This window comes from Procambarus clarkii, chromosome 9 (assembly GCF_040958095.1).
Source record: "Procambarus clarkii isolate CNS0578487 chromosome 9, FALCON_Pclarkii_2.0, whole genome shotgun sequence".
Classification (NCBI taxonomy): Eukaryota; Metazoa; Arthropoda; class Malacostraca; order Decapoda; family Cambaridae; genus Procambarus; species Procambarus clarkii.
This window is the reverse complement of record NC_091158.1, coordinates 16300979-16320278: the sequence shown is the minus strand read 5'-3', so window position 1 is coordinate 16320278 and position 19300 is coordinate 16300979. Positions and strand designations below refer to the sequence as shown.

Sequence of the window (19300 nt, the reverse complement as noted above, 5' to 3'; positions counted from 1 at the left end):
CTAAACAGTACATAGTCTTTGGAAAGTAAATGTATCAGTTTTGAGTTAAAAAACTAAACATAAACAGTTCTTCGTTTATTGGGTAGTAGTAGCTGTGACAGATTACACTGGTTATTCCCTAACATCAAAACAGGTGTAAGTTAATTACAGTGAAGCTATGCTTATTGAGTTTTGACATATCGCTCATGGTCTTCCCCATTACCTCCGACAATGTGTTATATGGTTCTAAAATCTGATACTGTCAATAGAAAGGAAAATGAAATTGAAATAGCAAGGACAACCTTCAGATGTGGCAAAAAAAAAAAAAAACACAAACTATAGAGCAATAATCTGACAAAACTATATGCTTTGCCTATCAGAGTTACCCAATTAAAGAATGCATGAAGACCATTGTTAATTACCTTCTCAACTAGGACTGGATCAAAAGTGAGCAACAATTGGACAATGTGTGGGAGAGAGAGTGCGTCAGAGAGTAACCTCTTGATACGAGGTAGTGGACGTATGACTGCTCCATCCTCTGTCCGTGAAGGAAAATATCTACACATGGTGACGAGCATGTTGAGGATGAGGGTCGCAAGGTCACTTTCCGTCATGACTGCATTACTCTGAAATCAGCACATTTTTCATACTTTACATGGAGGCAAGCACATTTTGCACCCTGCCATTTGAAAGAATATTTTATATTTGCATTCAATTTAACTTTTAAACAAAATTAACAATTTAACAAAATACTGTAATACAATGACCTCTATATGAGCCATCATTTGAATCATAAAACAATAGGAGTGGTCTTACCGTTGCAGCCAAGGACCACTTGAGTTGGGGAATGCTTGTCAGGGGGTGCCAGCCATCCATGCCCTGGGCCCAACACAGTGTTTTGTGGCTTAAGGTGCCACTACTCCAACATTCTTTGAGCTCCTTAAAACTAAATGGTCCCGCTCTCTCTTTATTAGTACCCTGTAAAGCATATGTATGTGTTAGCATATACCGATTACAATAATAACAGGGAATTCCATAATTATTTAAAGTATGTTACCTACATATTTAATCTCTATGCCCCTATTCCATTCATAGAACCACTACTAAGGGGATCGCTGTGACAGCAAGCCTATTTGCAGCCCTATTTAAACATACGGTACACTTCTGGTTGGCTCTATTATCTTTTAGTCTTATGGGACCTTTCCCATAAATATACCTAAACTTTCCCATTTTACAGATGTTAGTTGCCCTTTAATCACTAACTCTTTGTATTTCATTCACTCTAGCCCCTGAACGTCATTTCGAGTGCCTAAATGCACACTATCATTTTTCTTATAAATCTATAAATTTAAATAAAATGTCGATGTTGATAGACATATTATTTCCGAGAATGTACCTCTTTGTAGATACTGAGAGCTCACTATGCACTTAAATCTTGTTAAGTAAAATCATCAACCGAACAATCATATAGCTTGAATATTTTCTCTCACCTGATAATACCATTCTTTCTCAGAGTCTCGTGCCATGTCAGGCGAGGCCTCAATCACATTGGTCTGTGTTGGCATGACTGCACGACTGATATGAAGATGGGCCAGAGTCAGCAGGTCAGAAAGAATGCGCACACCGCCTGCGTCAACAACCTCACGTACATTGGACCTTTCTAATATTAACTGCAGATAAAAAGAAGTCATCTTCAACTAATTCACATTTTGAAAAATAAATAAGAATGACAACAAAATTTATTTATGTGGTAATATAGTGGGGGAAAAGAAGCAAACCATTTAGCCTGCATGAGAACATCAATATGCTTCGAGGGACAGTATTACCTTCTGCTTTTAGCCTTATGATAATTTTATTTTTTCAAAGTACAAACAGTATTTATTTTATCATCCTACCTTCTCATTACCATATTTTATACTTTTGTGGGAAATATTTCAAATATTTTGTGTTTTCATCCATACAACTCTTCCAATATTCTTAAAAGTTTTCTCAGCTAATGTCTTAAAATCAGTCACTACTGTTACTCCTTATAAAATATGAAAAAATATAACTTTTATTACTCAAATTGTTGTAGGTTCTATCTGTTCAAAATTTAAAACTCACATTTTGTATATTTAATGTCTTTATTTATTATATATATATATATATATATATATATATATATATATATATATATATATATATATATATATATATATATATATATATATATATATATATATATAATTTATTTATTTTGCATTTGCCTTATTACTCTTTATGAAAGCTTTCTGAACACTCTGGGTTTTCTCCCAAACATTACTGTTATCCGCTTGATACCTGCTTGATGGGGTTCTGGGAGTTCTACTCCCCAAGTCATCAGTGAGAAAGTTTCCATGTTTTCTACTACATCATTTATGTCAATATATACAATGACTATCTCGGTGAAAGTTTACTGCAAAATCACATTTAACTGCTGCGTTTTCTGTCATATGTCATTGGCTGCTTCTTACAGACATTATTTTCTCCTGCCCTCCTTGCCATAAGTTAAACATTTTTCTAAACTGTCTATGTTTCTCAGTGGAAGCTGCTCATAATAACTGTAAATGTGACAACTATGCCACATAACGAACTTCTCTAAATTTTCTTAGTGGGTTTCAGATATTTATATATATAAAAAAAAAGGCATAGGGTCCCCCTACACAGCAAGCAAGAAGACTGGTTTAGGAAGGAATAACTAAAGAGTAATCTTCACCTTATTCAAGAAGAGGAGTAATCGGTCCCTCTCAAGTTTATCACAGGTACGAGCCAGCATGGTAACAATGTAGCGCGTGTCATTGAACTGACCAATGTCTTTGTGGTGCAAGCCATATACAAGTGCCATGGCCTGCAAACAGAGGCACTTCATGGCCACTTTTGGTGTCAGGAGGAATCGATGGTAGAGGTCATTGAAGAACTCATACCTGTGGGATAATTATAAGCATCAATATTTCCCACAAGGCATTTATATAATTTTATTGCGGAGCATGAATGTAAGTCTAATAAAAATGTACTTCATTTACTATATAAAACAGGGAAAATCCACACTGTTGACCCCTACACAATGGGGGGTGCCATTATAAGACAACGAGCAATTGATGGCTGTCTACTTACCCTGTAACACCCCTTACACGCGCTATTAATGGTTAGTGGTTAGCAAAAAATCACACCTAGTAACCTGTTACTTCAACAAATAATGCAACCATGCACAGTATATACAATATAATGATTACATGCTCTGCCTTGTGGGAAATGTGCAATGGTAATAACATACGATTTTCTAATAGGCGACTCCTCCTCTGAGGTGTTATTTTCCTGCTCCAGTAAGATCCTTAGATAGTAGTCACCAATTTTGATCTCATCTCTCAGTGATGGGTAACTAACCTGAAAAATTTGTATTGTGAGTTTTAAAAGAATGAGAAATATTAATAACACCAAATGTAATAATTAAAAAAATATCAGAGTTGTAAATTTTAATTGTGTTAATTTCAATTTACAAGTTTTTATGATAGTTTTTAATCTTATTGAAGCCTTAAAAGAAAAAAGATCAGCTTGCTATCATCTTGCTACCAGATGATAGCAAGCGTATTGTATGATCTTGAAAAATACAAAAAATATCTCAATAGTGTGTGTGTGTGTCAGATAACGTACTTCAAATTCATGGTGATTCCACGCAATGACCATTGCTCCTCTGACATCTCGATCTTCATTAAAGGCACGCATTTCTGCTTCAAGTGCTACCCTTAACTCTTCTCGTGTCTAAAAAAAGAAATTAGGTTTTTGTCTAAGCTATACAGTACTTAGTTAAATATTTTAAGTATATTAATGAGGAAAATCACTTTTGATAACCCAGGAACTTTGTAATGGTAATGAGAAAAACATCAGAAATAAAATTGTAAACATTATTACTAGATAAACAAAGACAAACTTTCAGCTAAATAAATAAGGAGTTACAAAGTACACTATTCAGGAATAGGAGTAAAGTCTATAGCCTACACCATTCTGCAATATATTTAAGTAAGGTTATTTAAACCACATAAGAATAGCTCTAAATAAATTTGAACCACACTCAAGGTCTGCTCTTAATTAATACAAACAACATAGCTGATCAAAATACCAAGTGTAATTTAGCTAGCCAAGTTGACATTTAAGAAGTACAAAGCATATGAATGCTACCAAATGTGTGATCTATTAATGGTAATATCTCAGCTCTGCTTGCATTTCAGCTTAATGAATTAAACAAATAATTATGCCTAGAAATTCTCAGTATTTTAACTAAAGCCGATTTTGGGAAATATATTCCTGAAACAGGAATGAAACATTCCTGAAAAAGAGTCGCAAACCTCCTGGCTTGATTATTTGTTATACTATGTTGACAATCAGGCAGGGCTGCAATTACTGGGGAACAACCTTCAATACTCAACATGCAATATTGTAATACAAAGATCACACCTCTAAGACTTAATCTGTGCTGCATTATGTTAACAAGTAATTTTAAAATCTCTTACTTTGTAGTTCCATATTAAATTCGGAAGTGAATGATCTTGATTAAACTTAAAATAAAAGAGAGGCCAATTTGCAGTAGCTTTCAGTTTTTCTCTCCTCTTCCGTAACACTAGAGGCCGCTCTCGAAATTTCTCTTCCGCTGACTTTTCTCTTTTCATACGAGTCCGCCAGTGTTGCAGAGCAAACTGGAAATGTTAACCGAATTAGGAGTGTCAAGTTAATTTGTCTTTTAATCTTTAAATAACTGAATAAAAAAAAAATTGGCAAAAGATATAAAATTAAATTAATGAGAAAGACAAGTGTTAGTGAGAATAATCCTTTGAAAATTTTGCTGGTTAGTATTAGGAACAAGAAATGGACTATGAGGTAAGTGATTAAAAGAGCAAACTGTGAAGTGTTGAAGTAGAAAAGGCATGTGGGGTCAATGTTTGTGGAAATTATGAGTCCAAAAGAATATAGTGAAGAGAATATAAACACAGGCTGGGGACACTCGGAGGACAGCAGGTGGTACAGAGTGAGATTGAGATTCTGTATAAATACTGTAATAAGAAAACTCGAGGAAGGGCTACATAAGCAGTCTAGAGAGTTGTTGTTTATGTGTAACAGAAATGTCTCGAGGAAAGATGGCAGACAGTTCTGAATATTACTGATATATATATACTGTGTGTATATGTATGTATGTATGTATGTATGTATGTATGTATGTATGTATGTATGTATGTATGTATGTATGTATGTATGTATGTATGTGTGTGTGTGTGTGTGTGTGTGTGTATAATGTCTCATGGAAAAACAGCCCAGAGTAAGGAAGTTCAGCATAACAGAAATGTTTTGAAGAAAGGCTATAGAGACAGCCCAGGAGTAGAAAGTTTATAGAGAACAAACGTGACTCGAGGAAACATTACAGCGACACACCGAAAAAGAATCATAAATGCACAGAAAAGGTTTTGGTATTGTAAATATTTTATTATTAGAATGAACATTTAATTATCACACTGTTTACAAGTCCAAAACCACTTAGTTTTTCCATGCTGGAAGAAGGGAATCATATTTTTCATCAATGTAAAAGGGATAAGACAGTAGAATATAAAATGGAAAGTAAAATTATAATAATGAAAAAAGACCAAGAATATACAGAACCATTGAGGAAGATAAAATTTGAAGAAACACTGAAATTTTTCAATGTTAATCTATCATACAATGTTTGGGGAATATTCTAGAAGACTATTCTATATTCTAAATCAGACTTTGCCTAACTACTTTCATTATCTAAAAACCTATTCATGTAAAGTCCTTCAATAATTCTGGTTGAGGATAGTTTTAAGGCTTCCTGCATAAGACAGACCTCGGCTCCCTCAAACGCCCTGTACATCATATCTTACAATATACTCATGCCGCAAAGTGTAAGCAATGCAGCTAACTATAGTAATATATATAAAACTTCCACTACAAAAATCATGCACAACAATAAAGCAGGTTACATATTTAGTAAAGACCTTTAACTCATGTCATGTCTTGCTGAAGATATTGCTCAGTAAATGCTATGGTAAATCAACAAATACATTGTACTTGTAATTCAAATTTAATTAATTTTGTTTTAAGTTGAATCAAAGTGGCTGTAATGACCATTATTAATTTAAAAAACTAACACTAATAGCAGTAAATGACACAGCTCAATCGTGTGCTCTTCACAAAACAGTGCATCAGTAATCAGTGAACTACACGGTTGTAAGGAGCTAAACCGAGCAATTATACTTCATGCTGTGTTAAAGCCAAGGAACCACAAAATGACAATCAATATTAATTCTCATGGCCTACCACCATTTACTAAATATTAAAAGCATTGCAGTACCAAATTCCAGTACATATGTATGTCTATTGCAACGAGTGAAACTAGTTGTTTGTACTCATGCAAGAAACTTACCCAATCCTGGCACAGCAATGGAGAGGAAGATAAGTGTGACACAAAACTCAAAGCAAATTTAAAGACTTAACAAAAGAACACAACAACAAAAATATATAGTACACCAGAAATTCAAAATTCAATAAATTTAATTATTGAATTATCCCCTCATTCAACTATTATACCACTGAGAAAATCATATAATAAGATGCAGCAACATTAACAGTTTCCCTTAATTAAATTTCCAGCCTATGCTTGTGTCCTTTAGAATAGGTGGTTAGCAACAGATAAGGTGATGAGTTAATAGTAAGCATGTCCCAATAACAATAGCTTGAGCTCCAGTAACAATCTGACAAATGGAGCCTTACAAGTCCCTCATAAATAATCAGGTCGGGTGTATACACACCTATGACAAGTGTGGCCAGTAATGGTCAGCAAATCTGTGTGAATGGAGTGTGTGCATGCACATAGACAATATATTGTAGCATTTAATTTATACATATACAACAACTATACAATTGATTTTTTACTTTTGGAGAAAGAATATGTACATTTATAGCAGGAAGGACAAATCACCAATCTCACAACTTAGGTCATTGTTAAACACTTGGTAGCACAATATACAGTACATTATGTATGTTTATTGAAACAAAGATGGCAACACCCTTTTCCACTTTTGACCTACTAATACATCTTTCTTCACCATTGTTACCACCAATCATTTAAAGGCAGACTTGTAACCAATCTTCTTTACCCCCCACAAAAATTCCTCAGATTTCTGCATTAATCAACTATCAATAGTATCAATAAGCACTTCCAAAATGCAGTTTAGTATTATGACAGCACTGATAAATTTCCAATTTCTTCATTAATAACTGATAAATGACCAAGTTCATCCATATTGAAGTACATTTGCAGGCTCTAACCAGAAAGCTCAATAAATTGCTACTCCTTAAAAAAACTCCTGCTTTTTTTCCCATCCATTGATCTTTTAATGCAGTTAATCCAAGAATTACTATTTCTTAAATATTCAAGGTGTATGTGGCAAACAAATTTTATATTTAATTGTACAAATTTACCATTTAAATAGGAAAAATATGTCATTAACAAAAATTATATATTTAAAACATCTGTAAAACAAAACAAAAAGGAGTCTGCATGAATATCTGTTGGGTTTGCCAAGTTTTCATAATATTTTCCAAGCAAATGAAGCTTCTAATAAAGTAGAGTTTCGGGTAATTAGCACTTACACACTCGACTAATGATATTGATTTTGACCCTAGAAAAGTTTTACTGGCAATTCTGAATGGAAAATTTTGTGAAGATGAAGAATATTGGATCAGATGTCTGCTCATAGGCCCAACAAAGCTTATGATACTATCCAGAGGCCTCAACTACAAAATGTTGCAAGAAAGCCCAGAAAGCCTTGGTGCAATGTGCAAGGAACGTTATCTGTCAATGACTTGACAACCCTGAACAATATTGAGAAAATTGCATTTCAGGTATCAAGACTATATTTTTCCCCAGAGCCTCAGCTGGGAACTATTGTGTAATGTGGCCCCAGTGCAAGTCAGTAAGAATTATCTTCATCCATGTTAAGTAAATCTCAACCAAAGAGAAATAAAATTTAAAAACTTAATTTATTGTTCATTAGCTTAGTAAAAACCAGACTGAGATATAAATTATGTGGAGAAGAACTGTACTCTAAAATACAGTCTTAGCCAGTATTAGAAAACTCTCAACCATTATGGTAGGAAAAACTAAACACAAATTCATTTTTGCAATGATCCAATAATACTTAGTCTTTGATGTAGACAATGCAACTAACCAGTGTTTAACAACTAAGAAAGGATCTGAGAGTACTTGATTAAACACTTCCTACTAGATGTGGAAATTGAAATATTTGCAAAGAAAGTAATAAAACCTCCAAGTCCTAGCAAAACATCTGGAGACGAGTTACAAATGCTTTCACTCAAAACACGGCAACAACCGATCCCAGTTCCCTCTCCCAAATCACAAAAAGCTGCCACTTTTCAAAAACCAGTCTGACAATGTATTGAAGTTAACATCAGTTATGGACAAACATTTATTACACACACATTTTATACAATGAATAGCTTCACGATTTGAAGTCACTGTTAATCAAACAAAACACTGCCTTTAGAAAATGCTTGTCCTTGACTAATGTGTCCTTCAGCATACTTGTCTGTTGTTGCTCCTGCCCCCTTGTCCACTCTTGACTTGGTTGCAGTATGTACTTACATCTACGTGCTTTTCCAGGTATGCCTCATAGTAGGCCTCCACGTGCTTCGCTCCTTTTTGCAAATGTCTTTCCACAGTCTCTATTTTCTGCACAGTCAAATAAAGCAGGATCATATGGCACATATGTTATAAAAACATGAAGATTAGAAAACAATCATAAAACACAATGCAGAATGAGACAAAATATAATTAACACACATACAAGACATGAATCACAAGAACAAAGAATTTGCAATCCTTTTTTAATTAATAATTACTGGTATCCTGTACGGGTATGAACAAAATGAAAAACTGATACAGTATCATTAAGCTATAAATCATACATATGATGACAATGAACATTATATGCATAACAAAAACATGTACCGTATATGTATACAAGTATTCAGCAACATACAGTAAGTATATACAGTTGCTATTTACACGTACCAAATGCCTCAAGCTTATTTTTTAATGTTACTGAATAATACCTTATTTACTGCCGTTTAAAGTTATACAACTATCCTTGCCGATACACACAGTCATTTTGAACCATTAAACATTTAAGACTTCTTCATTCAAGGATAACAGGAACAAAAAGATATCTAAACAGATGAGAGGACAATAGAGGATTATGGTTCTTAGTGGGGGCAACTGTATATGTCAAGTTATACAGCAGAACAAAATACATAAAAAGCCCATAATATTAGCAGCTGCAACAAAATATCTACTTATGGGCTCAAAACAACTGTGCGTTTTCGCAACTGTAGGAGCCTTTAAAGGCTAGAGAAATGAGATTTCCTACTCACGTCCATATGTCTTTCAACCAAATGCTCTACTTTTTTCACAGAGCTCTTGTAAGCTCGATCCAAGGTCTCCAACACCTGGTTCTTTTTATTCTTTTCTTCATCGTCTTCTGCCATCTTCAAGTTGTCTCTGGTGTTCAAACGGTCTATGTCATCAAGGGATACAGTCTCTTTACTCTCAAGGAAAGCTAGAAGACCTGGTGGCTGCAATGTAGACATTGCACAGAAGAGATGAAAGCATCACCCATTACTACTGTTTCTTTGGTAGATTAATCTTGCAAGAGATGTAATTAAAGTTTCTTAAAGCTAAAATTTCAACCAAACTTATATGCTGGTACAGTGTATACTTTGTGAGCATTAGGGTGCCTATGGGCACATTACATATGGGTGTATATATGATGATAAAGTACTTAAGCAAATCAACGATATAAGAGATGGCAGTATCCTGCAACATGACCTGGACAGGTTGAGCAACTGATGTAAACAATTGTTGATTGAATTTAATGTGATAAAATGCCATGAAATGGAGTGGGTAAATAGTAGATATAGGCCAAAATTAAAAAAAAAAAACTAACTAGAAAGACTAAATCTATGCAACAAGTACAATTGATGAGTCACAATAACGTGGCTGAAGATATGATGACCAAACAAAATGAATCCCAAAACTCATATGGTTGAGCAAATAAAAGAGGTTAGATTTCCTAAAGCTGCCTAAACTTTAAGATAAAAGAATATATGGGGACATGATCAAAAAATCAAAATACTGTAATGAAAAGTATTGAAACAAATTATGAAGACTTCTTTCTGCTTACACAATCAAGTGAACATAGGTACAAGATTAGGTAACATCAATGTAGAAAGAAAATGAACGGATAAAAGTATATAATGAGAGTAACAGTAGTTGGAGGATGGAATAATGTACAGGAGAAAGTTGTAATTGCCAAAACTGGAACATGCAGGACTGGGAACCTCGGGTCCTGGTTCCCAGTCGGAAAAGACCGGTCTCAAGAGCCCTAGTGCATCTCTTTAAGGCTTAGCTAGGGAAGTTACTAAACACACTCTCCCAGAAACAAATGACAGTCATTTACACATAAATTAATTGTGTTATCTAAAATAAATTTTCTCTTACCACAGTCCGCCCTAAAAGATCAACAGCGAGCTGATTTTCTGCAGCCCAGAGGGAAACAAGATGACGAGAGAGCTGTCGGTGGGTGAGGAGCCTCCCATCAGAGGTTTGAGTGAAGAGTGCTGTGTATAGGTGGCGTGGCAGAGCTCCTTCAGTCAAAGCCAGGAGTTGCATGCGCATCGGGATGTCATTCTCACCTTCTTCAATAACGGCTTTCATTACTAATCCTGCACCCTAGAACACAATACAAAGAATAATAATTTTGTATGCACCAAAATAGTGCCTATTTCAAATAATATAATGGGAATGTGTTAGGGCAAATGGGAAAAAAGTTAACAAAATAAAAGTAACGACTAATATTGTGAAGTTTACTTGAATAGCCAAGTACTGTACATACCATCTCACTTCAAAAATTCCAATAACAGACTGGGACCTCATGCAAATCAGTACGTTATATTTCAGTGTCATAAAACTTAGTTCTGATCATTTCTGAAGTAGAATGTAGTAGATTGGCAAGTTATCCTCTAATGATTATCATTACCTGTTTCCCACTTTCATGGAGTGAGGAGGCTCCAGCCCAGAGAAAACCGGAACAATATAGTGAAGGTTTTATTTAAAAATAGCACTCAGTCTACACTATAAATCATGCATAAACCAGCACCATTCATACTATATATTATCACAGATAAATCAGCACCATTCATACTATATATTATCACAGATAAATCAGCACCATTCATACTATATCTTATCACATAAATCAACACTCATCTACACTATATATCATCATAGAAAGAGTAGCATCACCACCTTCCAGCAATTATTCACAGGAAGCACTCCAACAGGTTAGTAAAATGTAAGTGCCGAAAGCTTTAACATTCCAATATACACTCCCATAGGTCATACACCAGTTGGTTGCCCATGGAAGCACATTTATTTCATAAGTAAATGACATTCCCTCTCATATGTCTTTTCTTAAACCATAGTAATACTGCAGCTCAATATGCTGCTGTTAGATGTTCGTTTTTCTTCTCTGGAGGATTTTTTTTTTTAATAATTTTTTATTCTAAATGCCAAATGCATGCACACATTATAGCCAAACAATATGTAGAAATCCTTTGCAAATATTTCTTTCTCCCTTTATACAATATCGTTTAATTTTCAGGCAAATTTAGCCTTGTATTGTGATAACTTTATTCGACTGTTGCTTGGAGCATTCTGCTGGCGAACATATATCCATTACAACCTGGCTCGTCCAGCATTTCCTGCAGGAACTTGTCCAATTGTCTTTTCAACACCTCCATTTGTGTTTCAGCAATATTTACAATGAATTCAATTCCAAATTATGGATCTTCTGGGTACATTAAATGACCATGCATTTTATTATGCCATTGTAAATGTCCTCTTACAAGTTTTTATTTCATACTCCTGTAACTTCTATCAACTTCATTTCTTAATATTGTATGTACTTTCTTGAGCTTAATTTTACCATGTCTACTTCTTCAGTTCCAGAACTTACTCTCCAAAAGCTCCCAGAAGCATCTTTCAATGCTTCTTAGCCTTAGAAAGACTACAACATAACATTATCACTTACTTTTACAATAGCTAGTGATGGATGTTGGAAAAGCCTGAAGAGCGATCTGCCGTTGTCTGCTACCATCTCCAGCAAGCGGTCAAAATGGGCTCCGTCAGTTGTTTCACTATACGGAGCACAGAGAGCAAAAGTCATGAAATCCAACATAGCGGATACCACCAGCGCTCCTGTTCCATGTGTCTGAAAGAATTTATCTGTGTTACTTGAGGAATATCAATTGTTTTAGTAAACAGATATATCCTAGTCTACACATATATAAATTATGTGTCATTATTAGAATACTTGTACTGTAAAATACAAATGCTTAATTCTAGCCATAAAAGCCAGTATCTGTAAATAACCACTATGCCTTTCTTCTTTCTAGGGGAATGGGGAGATGTTAATATCAGCATTAAGTTTATCCACAAGGCTCTATCACCATATAATTGTTTTATTCTTTCAGTCTTAACTCTTTCACTCTTTCTTTCATTTACTGCTCAACACTTCCATTTCAAGATATAGTATATATTCAGTACAACCTCGATTCAATGAACTATACGGGACCAACCCTCAATTCGTTGCAGTGAGATGCAGTTCAGTGGTCATTTGTTACAACTGGAGATGCCTTCAGGATGCATTTCCCCATGCATATGAGCTAATTTCACTTAACAAAATTTTAATTTCAACATATAATATAATAGATAACTACTAACTGAACATGTCTTCAAAAAAAGTTAACCACATCTCGCTTTTTTCTCACATTCATAGCCGCAAAATTCATTTTCAAAATGTAGAAAGGCCATACCTAAGTGAAGGAAAAAATTCCAACTCAAAACGAAAACAAACCATAGAGTTTGGTTTTAAATATCCTCGATAGTATTTCCAAGGCTCCAACTAGTTCTTGTAATATTGAGTACATCTACAAAAATCATCAAAAACATGATTGGAGTCATATTAAGAACCTTACCATTCATACTTAATATTTCCCATGCTCCATGGGCTGATTTCACCAAGTGAAATTATAATTTCAACCTGTCATATGAAGGGCAACAATTAAGAGAACCTCTCTGTAAAGAGATCTAACCACATCAAGCAAATTTCCCAATGGCCAAGCCTCGAAATCTCATTTTCAAAGGAAATGGGGCCCATATTTTACTGAACTTCTGCAACTGGAAATAAACAAGAACCGTAGAATTTTATTTTAAATATGCTCCGTGGCTTTCCCAAGACCCCAACTATTTCTTGCAATGTTGCCTCCAACTGCGAACTCTGTCTCAACATCCTAATCAAATCCACACATCCCCTGCTTCAATGAACTTTTGCTTGTCAAATCGGGAGAATAAATCTGGCATGAAAAGTGGCATGAAATCTCCAACCGGAGATTTGCCGAATCGAGATTCCACTGTACATGTATACTTGAAAATCCAAGGCGACTTCATACAACCCTAGTATATACCTACATTAATATCAAAACTGTCACTCATTGCACCATTAATAATTGTGCTTCTTCCTACATATAAACATTTTGCATGGATTCTACAATATCTTTTTTTTTTCATACTCCCTCACATATTTTGCTTGGAAAAAGATAAAAGCTGATCATCGTGACTGAAGGTGACTATCATTACTGAAGTAAAGGATCATATCATCAACTGGACAAATATTCAGGGAATAAGGATACCAGTAACCCCCTATACCCACCACATGGAATACCCAGTTTTCCAGTAGTTTTTCCTGGAATTTGGCCGACGCAAGGAGTGAGGCTTTGTTGAGTTGTTCTTGTTTCAGATCTGGGTAGTCATGCATTGGTTGCATAAGGGCACACAGCATGTCAATTGCAGCATGGTTCACACCATCATCGTTTCTCTGAAGAGCCTTCACAATCTTCACCCCAACCTTTTCTCGGAAGCTTGTGTATCCATGGGGGTAAAATACAAAGATAATATGTGAAGTGAACATATAATCATGGAAAAATATAGCATGAAATAATGCAGAAAATAAAAGTAAATATAAATACTAGCATTTTTAGTTCCTATAATGGTATAGTAATGTCCACTTCTATGAATCACATCCAAACTCAAGGAATAATCAAACAAATCTTTAACTTCAAGTGAAAAACAGTGGTCATCCAGCTGTAAAAATCCTGTCACGGACACCTGTATTTAAGCACGAGGACCTCGCCAAAAAAATACTTAATTGCACTTTATGAGGTTCATCACTAAAATGACTTACCCAGGGAGTGAGGTAAGGCACGCAAACCCAGCTTTAGATGCTACAAGTCTGCGAAGGGCATGGAACTGTGCCTCAATCTCCTCTGCTGGTAGAGTTGCTTGGTCACCCTCTTTTAGCACCAGAGATCCAAGACCTCCAGTGATTAGTCGCTCTTTATTCTCAGCAAAAAGGCCCTGAAAATTTATAAACACCAAATGTGGATTTTACAGAATATGCTCCATTTAGCGTTCATTTCATGTGGGAATCCATGCAAAACAAATCACTTTAAAATGATCTACACAGCACATACTTCAGGATCTCCTGGGAAAAAATGGGATGCACTCCAGGACCAAGAATTTAATTTTTGTGATAATTTAAGCAATAATATAACTCAAAGTTTTAAGACCAGAATATGTAGTAAAGTAGTAGCTTTAATATTTAATACAATATAGTAGCCAGGGGCCAGATTCACGAAAGCACTTACACAAACACCTACGAACCTTTACATTTTTTCTCAATCTTTGGCGGCTTTGTTTACAATTATTAAACAGTTAATGAGCTCCGAAGCACCAGGAGGCTGTTTAGAACAATAACAACAGTTGAATGGGAAGTTTTCATGCTTGTAAACTGTTTAATAAATGTAACCAAAGCCGTCAAAGATTGAGGAAAGATGTACACGTTCGTAAGTGTTTGCGTAAGTTCTTTCATGAATCTGGCCCCAGCCTTTGATCTGTGCAAAACTATACAAACACTAACCAAGTGAATAATTAAATCGATCACTCATGGCTGAAGCATAAAACATTTACTAGAATATTTAAAACACACCTCTCCAGTGACTGCATGAAGCAATCCTGAGTATGAGACATTTGCATTGAATCTTTCTATTGCCTCAGCAAATGACCACCCAGGAGGAGGCTGCTGAAGGAACTTTAGGTGCATAGACTCCACTTCCTCATCTACAGGTATTTCAAGGGGTCCCAGACGTTTGCCTCGTGGTGTTGGCGTCATGCGCACATGGACGTCCAAATTCCCTGATGCTCGCACACCATCAACGAGGGAAGCTAATAATGAATCTCTGGGAAAATAAAGATGAAACAGTCTCTCACTTAACCAAGAAAAACTTAGCACTTTATAACTATTGTACTTGATTAGGAATAAAGAAGTTGATACACAACTAAATATATTTAAAATAAAATTGATCGAGGGAAAATTTAGCCTCAAGGAGACTGTCAAGTAACATTCAAATCAAAATGTTAGTTCCAACATGGCTACCTTTTCCAATCATTGCCAGAAGTTGGTGAATATAAAAAGTTAAAAAATTTAAACAAGGAGGCTTTAAAGTCCATACATAGATATTGTCTAGAAACACAAAAGGAACCTGGACAAAATACAGTGATATGCAGCTAGATTAATATTAGAATTAAGGGTGCAACTGTGAGAACAGGTAAAGGTAACTCAACCTTACAGCCTTAAAAGAAAAAAGAGACGAGGGATGAGGTAGTGGAGGGATGAGGACAAGGAGACGAGGGACATACATGATAGTAATAGGAATAGACAAGGTGAACTAAACTCTCTCAAAAAGCATTCTAATTATTCTTATTATGCTAACAAAAACACAGAATGAGCCCACTGCACAAAGAACCAAGGTTTTAAGAATGAAAAAGCAATTAACAATTAACTACCATAGAGATGAGTCTACAAGAATGTGATAGGGTGAGGTCTGGTATTGATTAGTGTGCAGCCATCTGGTGGTGGCCATGTGAGAAACTATGGATTTGACCAGAGTGCTACGTGGCTGTGAATACAAGTGAATGATGTGTAGTAAATGCTCTGCAGACACTCTGGTCTGGACTTAATTTTTTTTTTTGTAGTGCTTCCAAAACACTACTACCATCATAAGGAGCATATGCACTCAACGGTCACTTTTACAAATAAATTTTACATATGCATCTTGAACCAAAAAACTGGGGTTCAAGATGCGTGTATTGAGATTCAAGAACCTCTTGAATGACCTCAAGAGGTCATTCATTGTCCCATACTGCTCCTTTTTTATTAAATTCCTACTCTTTTTCCCTACTCTCAGTCTCTCTCCCTCAACTTGTATACATATGCAGTGACAATCTAACAATAAAATAGTTACATGAAATTTCATAAAATGAAGAAAACATTAAACTCATTAGTAATCTGAAAGGAAAACACATCTTACCTGTCAGAAGAAGTGTACACGCGATTGCCTCCTCTGACATATTCTACCGTAAGCATCTGAGGATTATCTTGGTGTCGGACTAGAGCAAAGACATCTGAGAGGGGTCGTAACGTTACGATGCCATAAGAATTAGGGTCACGTTCTAAGAGGCAGGTCTCACTCACACACAAGGTTCTTTTGATAGGGTCCATGTGTCTGTGACTTACTTTATGCACAGCAAATTCACAAAGAGATGTGATATGTTCATCCCCACTATAATACAAAAATAAAATATAATTAAGGTTGTTACATAAGAAATAATTGATTTTTAAAATAATCTCTAAGTACAGCTTAAGAACCTGGAATTACAAATGCCCTAAATATTCCACATCTAAAAAGTAAGCACCAGTTTATATATATATATAACACAAACCCCATTTCACCATTACTTCTATTTTCTATTTCATGACACACACACATTTGCCTAGTGCAGAAATTGATACGCATTCGGTAATTATTTCATCCAACCAGAACTATGGCCAATCACATAATTGAAATATTTGATTCAACTTAATACACATGCATGCCTCCTATGGATCTCTCCTTCACATATGTATATCATTGTCATTTAATAATTTATCTCGAACATAAATTTTTTCTCAATTACTGAAATGACATTTTCAATAAACAAACTTTTCTCAGATAATATTTGGAATTATCTTTATATTATGGTAGGTAGCTACTGATTACTTACATCTAATATGGCTTGTAAACATTTTTACTTGATACTTTTTCCACATGAATATCATCAGTGAATATTGATTATACATATCAAACAAATTATAAAAGCTCAGTAAAAACATTAATTTAACTCAAACACAACTTTACATCTCATCATTTTAACAAGGTGCAAATACTGTACCATTATCTGTTAAGGAATTTAAGTAACTTACCTATATTTTCCTACCCTAGTTTCCATTGCTTTTTGTAGTGTGATGCAAACTTTTTTGGCTGGGATTGAGATACCAATATATTTCTTAGCATTATCTTCAACTTTCCTGAGAATTTCATCCCGGCGGTCTGTGGAGAAGATGTGTAACCTCCCAAAGCTTCCGCACTGGAATGTATGTTAAATGACAAATGTTACAGCAGATACAGTACATGATTATAGCATTCATGCATAGAGCTCAAGTTTAACATATTGAGATATTTATAATCTATCTTGAGAAAATCTTTGGAACAGGATGGCAGGATCGAACTAGCATCCTAGGTCGCCCCAGATGTGTATTGTACCCATACGACAAGCATAAAAGCTACACAACCTGGTGTCATCTAAACCCACTAGGAGTTTGGATCATGCCATCCTACTCCAAACATTTTTTCACAGATTTATCAGGTCATTGTGATTTCATTGTACCTGTATACTCTCTCTTCTTTCCCAGAGAAATAAGGGAGGACTCTTAACATCTAGAATCAGTGGGAGTGAACACCTGCTTCCAATTTGGTTGTGAAGATTTGAAAGAGGTGTGTGGTTTAGCATGAGGAATAGATGGGGGAGGGGGATGGAGATATGAATGGGTGGCAGGCAGGGAAGAGTTGTGTTATGGTGGGGTGAGTATGTGGCTGCAGGAAGATGATCGTAGGTATGGGTGATAAAAATACTGTTTTAACTTTAATATGAAATAGAGCTGGCTCTTGATTAGCTCAGTGAGTTATCTATTCCTTGAATACAACTCACAGAGAGAAGTTCTCTCTCTCAACAAAACATATACCCTACTTCACTCTGCTCGTTGAAAGTATTATTCTGTACAATTACTCACCATCATTGTAAAATTTCTCAGAATGTGGGTAGGAAAAGTGGTATTCTGCAGTGGTATATTAATATCAGTGCATACCTACTAGTGCCTATCTATCAATATCTATGAGTAACAATGTCTGGTTCTTGGGAGAAGGCAGGTCATTGTGAAGTCTAAGTCGACCTCCAATTTGTCATTGGCTGGTGTTTCTGGCAGTCACTTTAAGTTGTGATGCCTATACGTACTAGGGCAACCTCAAATATTGGAGTATCCTGCATCAGTCTGCCTTGTAAATCTTTTTGTAGGAACTCAAACCCAATTTAAAAGCCTTGAAAAACTCCAAACGCTGTTCAATATTTAGATCCATATCAGATGCTGCTTTAATCTTGTCAGCCACTGTGAAAATGCTGCTAGAATCACCGGAAGCAAGGATGATTTTACACAAGCATGAACAGTAAAAAATATAAGGAAAACAAGTAACATTACAACCAAAATCCAATGATGGTAGAAACAACACAATAAAGATGACTTACCTGAATACATAAACCACCTGGAATGTCAGAAACTGGAACAAGAGCTTCAATATCTTTGAACATGTAGGAAGCCAGAGGGGTCCCAGTTGCAGCATCTAGTTGATCAACAGAACACGGTGTAACTTCTAAAACCACTGGATGTTTTGCTTCTGACCAGTGAACCTTCTGTGCATTTGCTCTCTGTCAAGTTTCAATGTGAACAATTTACTTAATCAGGCTAGAGATGCAAAAAACTACTGATCTTACATAATACAGTAATCTATAGGATAGCAGATGAATAAAGACATGAAAGTTTCACTGCAAAATAATACAATTTGAAAGATGTAGATTATAGTTTGCAGTAAAGCTTAGAATATTTCATCCTCATATATTTAAAAAAAACTACAAACTGGTTATAGTAAAAGAAAAGTTGGCCAACTATTT

The 19300-nt window shown here is 35.3% G+C and overlaps 1 protein-coding gene across 6 annotated transcripts in view; it reads right to left on the bottom strand.

Moving 5' to 3' along the window:
- Positions 1-19300, bottom strand: part of Rme-8 (receptor mediated endocytosis 8) — a 56954-nt gene that overhangs the window by 30354 nt on the left and 7300 nt on the right. For 4 of the 6 annotated variants that reach the window (XM_069321178.1, XM_045755133.2, XM_045755132.2 and 1 more), the window contains exons 5-21: positions 18878-19057; positions 17502-17665; positions 16570-16821; positions 15189-15438; positions 14385-14557; positions 13854-14061; positions 12174-12353; positions 10583-10813; positions 9457-9657; positions 8669-8755; positions 4506-4688; positions 3649-3756; positions 3272-3381; positions 2714-2921; positions 1470-1649; positions 796-957; positions 402-605 (exon numbers count right to left, since the gene is read on the bottom strand). In XM_069321178.1, coding sequence (XP_069177279.1) covers positions 402-605; positions 796-957; positions 1470-1649; positions 2714-2921; positions 3272-3381; positions 3649-3756; positions 4506-4688; positions 8669-8755; positions 9457-9657; positions 10583-10813; positions 12174-12353; positions 13854-14061; positions 14385-14557; positions 15189-15438; positions 16570-16821; positions 17502-17665; positions 18878-19057 — 3081 coding nt within the window. The remainder of the gene's footprint in view (positions 1-401; positions 606-795; positions 958-1469; positions 1650-2713; positions 2922-3271; positions 3382-3648; positions 3757-4505; positions 4689-8668; positions 8756-9456; positions 9658-10582; positions 10814-12173; positions 12354-13853; positions 14062-14384; positions 14558-15188; positions 15439-16569; positions 16822-17501; positions 17666-18877; positions 19058-19300) is intronic. The other 2 variants (XM_045755135.2, XM_045755134.2) reach the window with 1 other exon arrangement.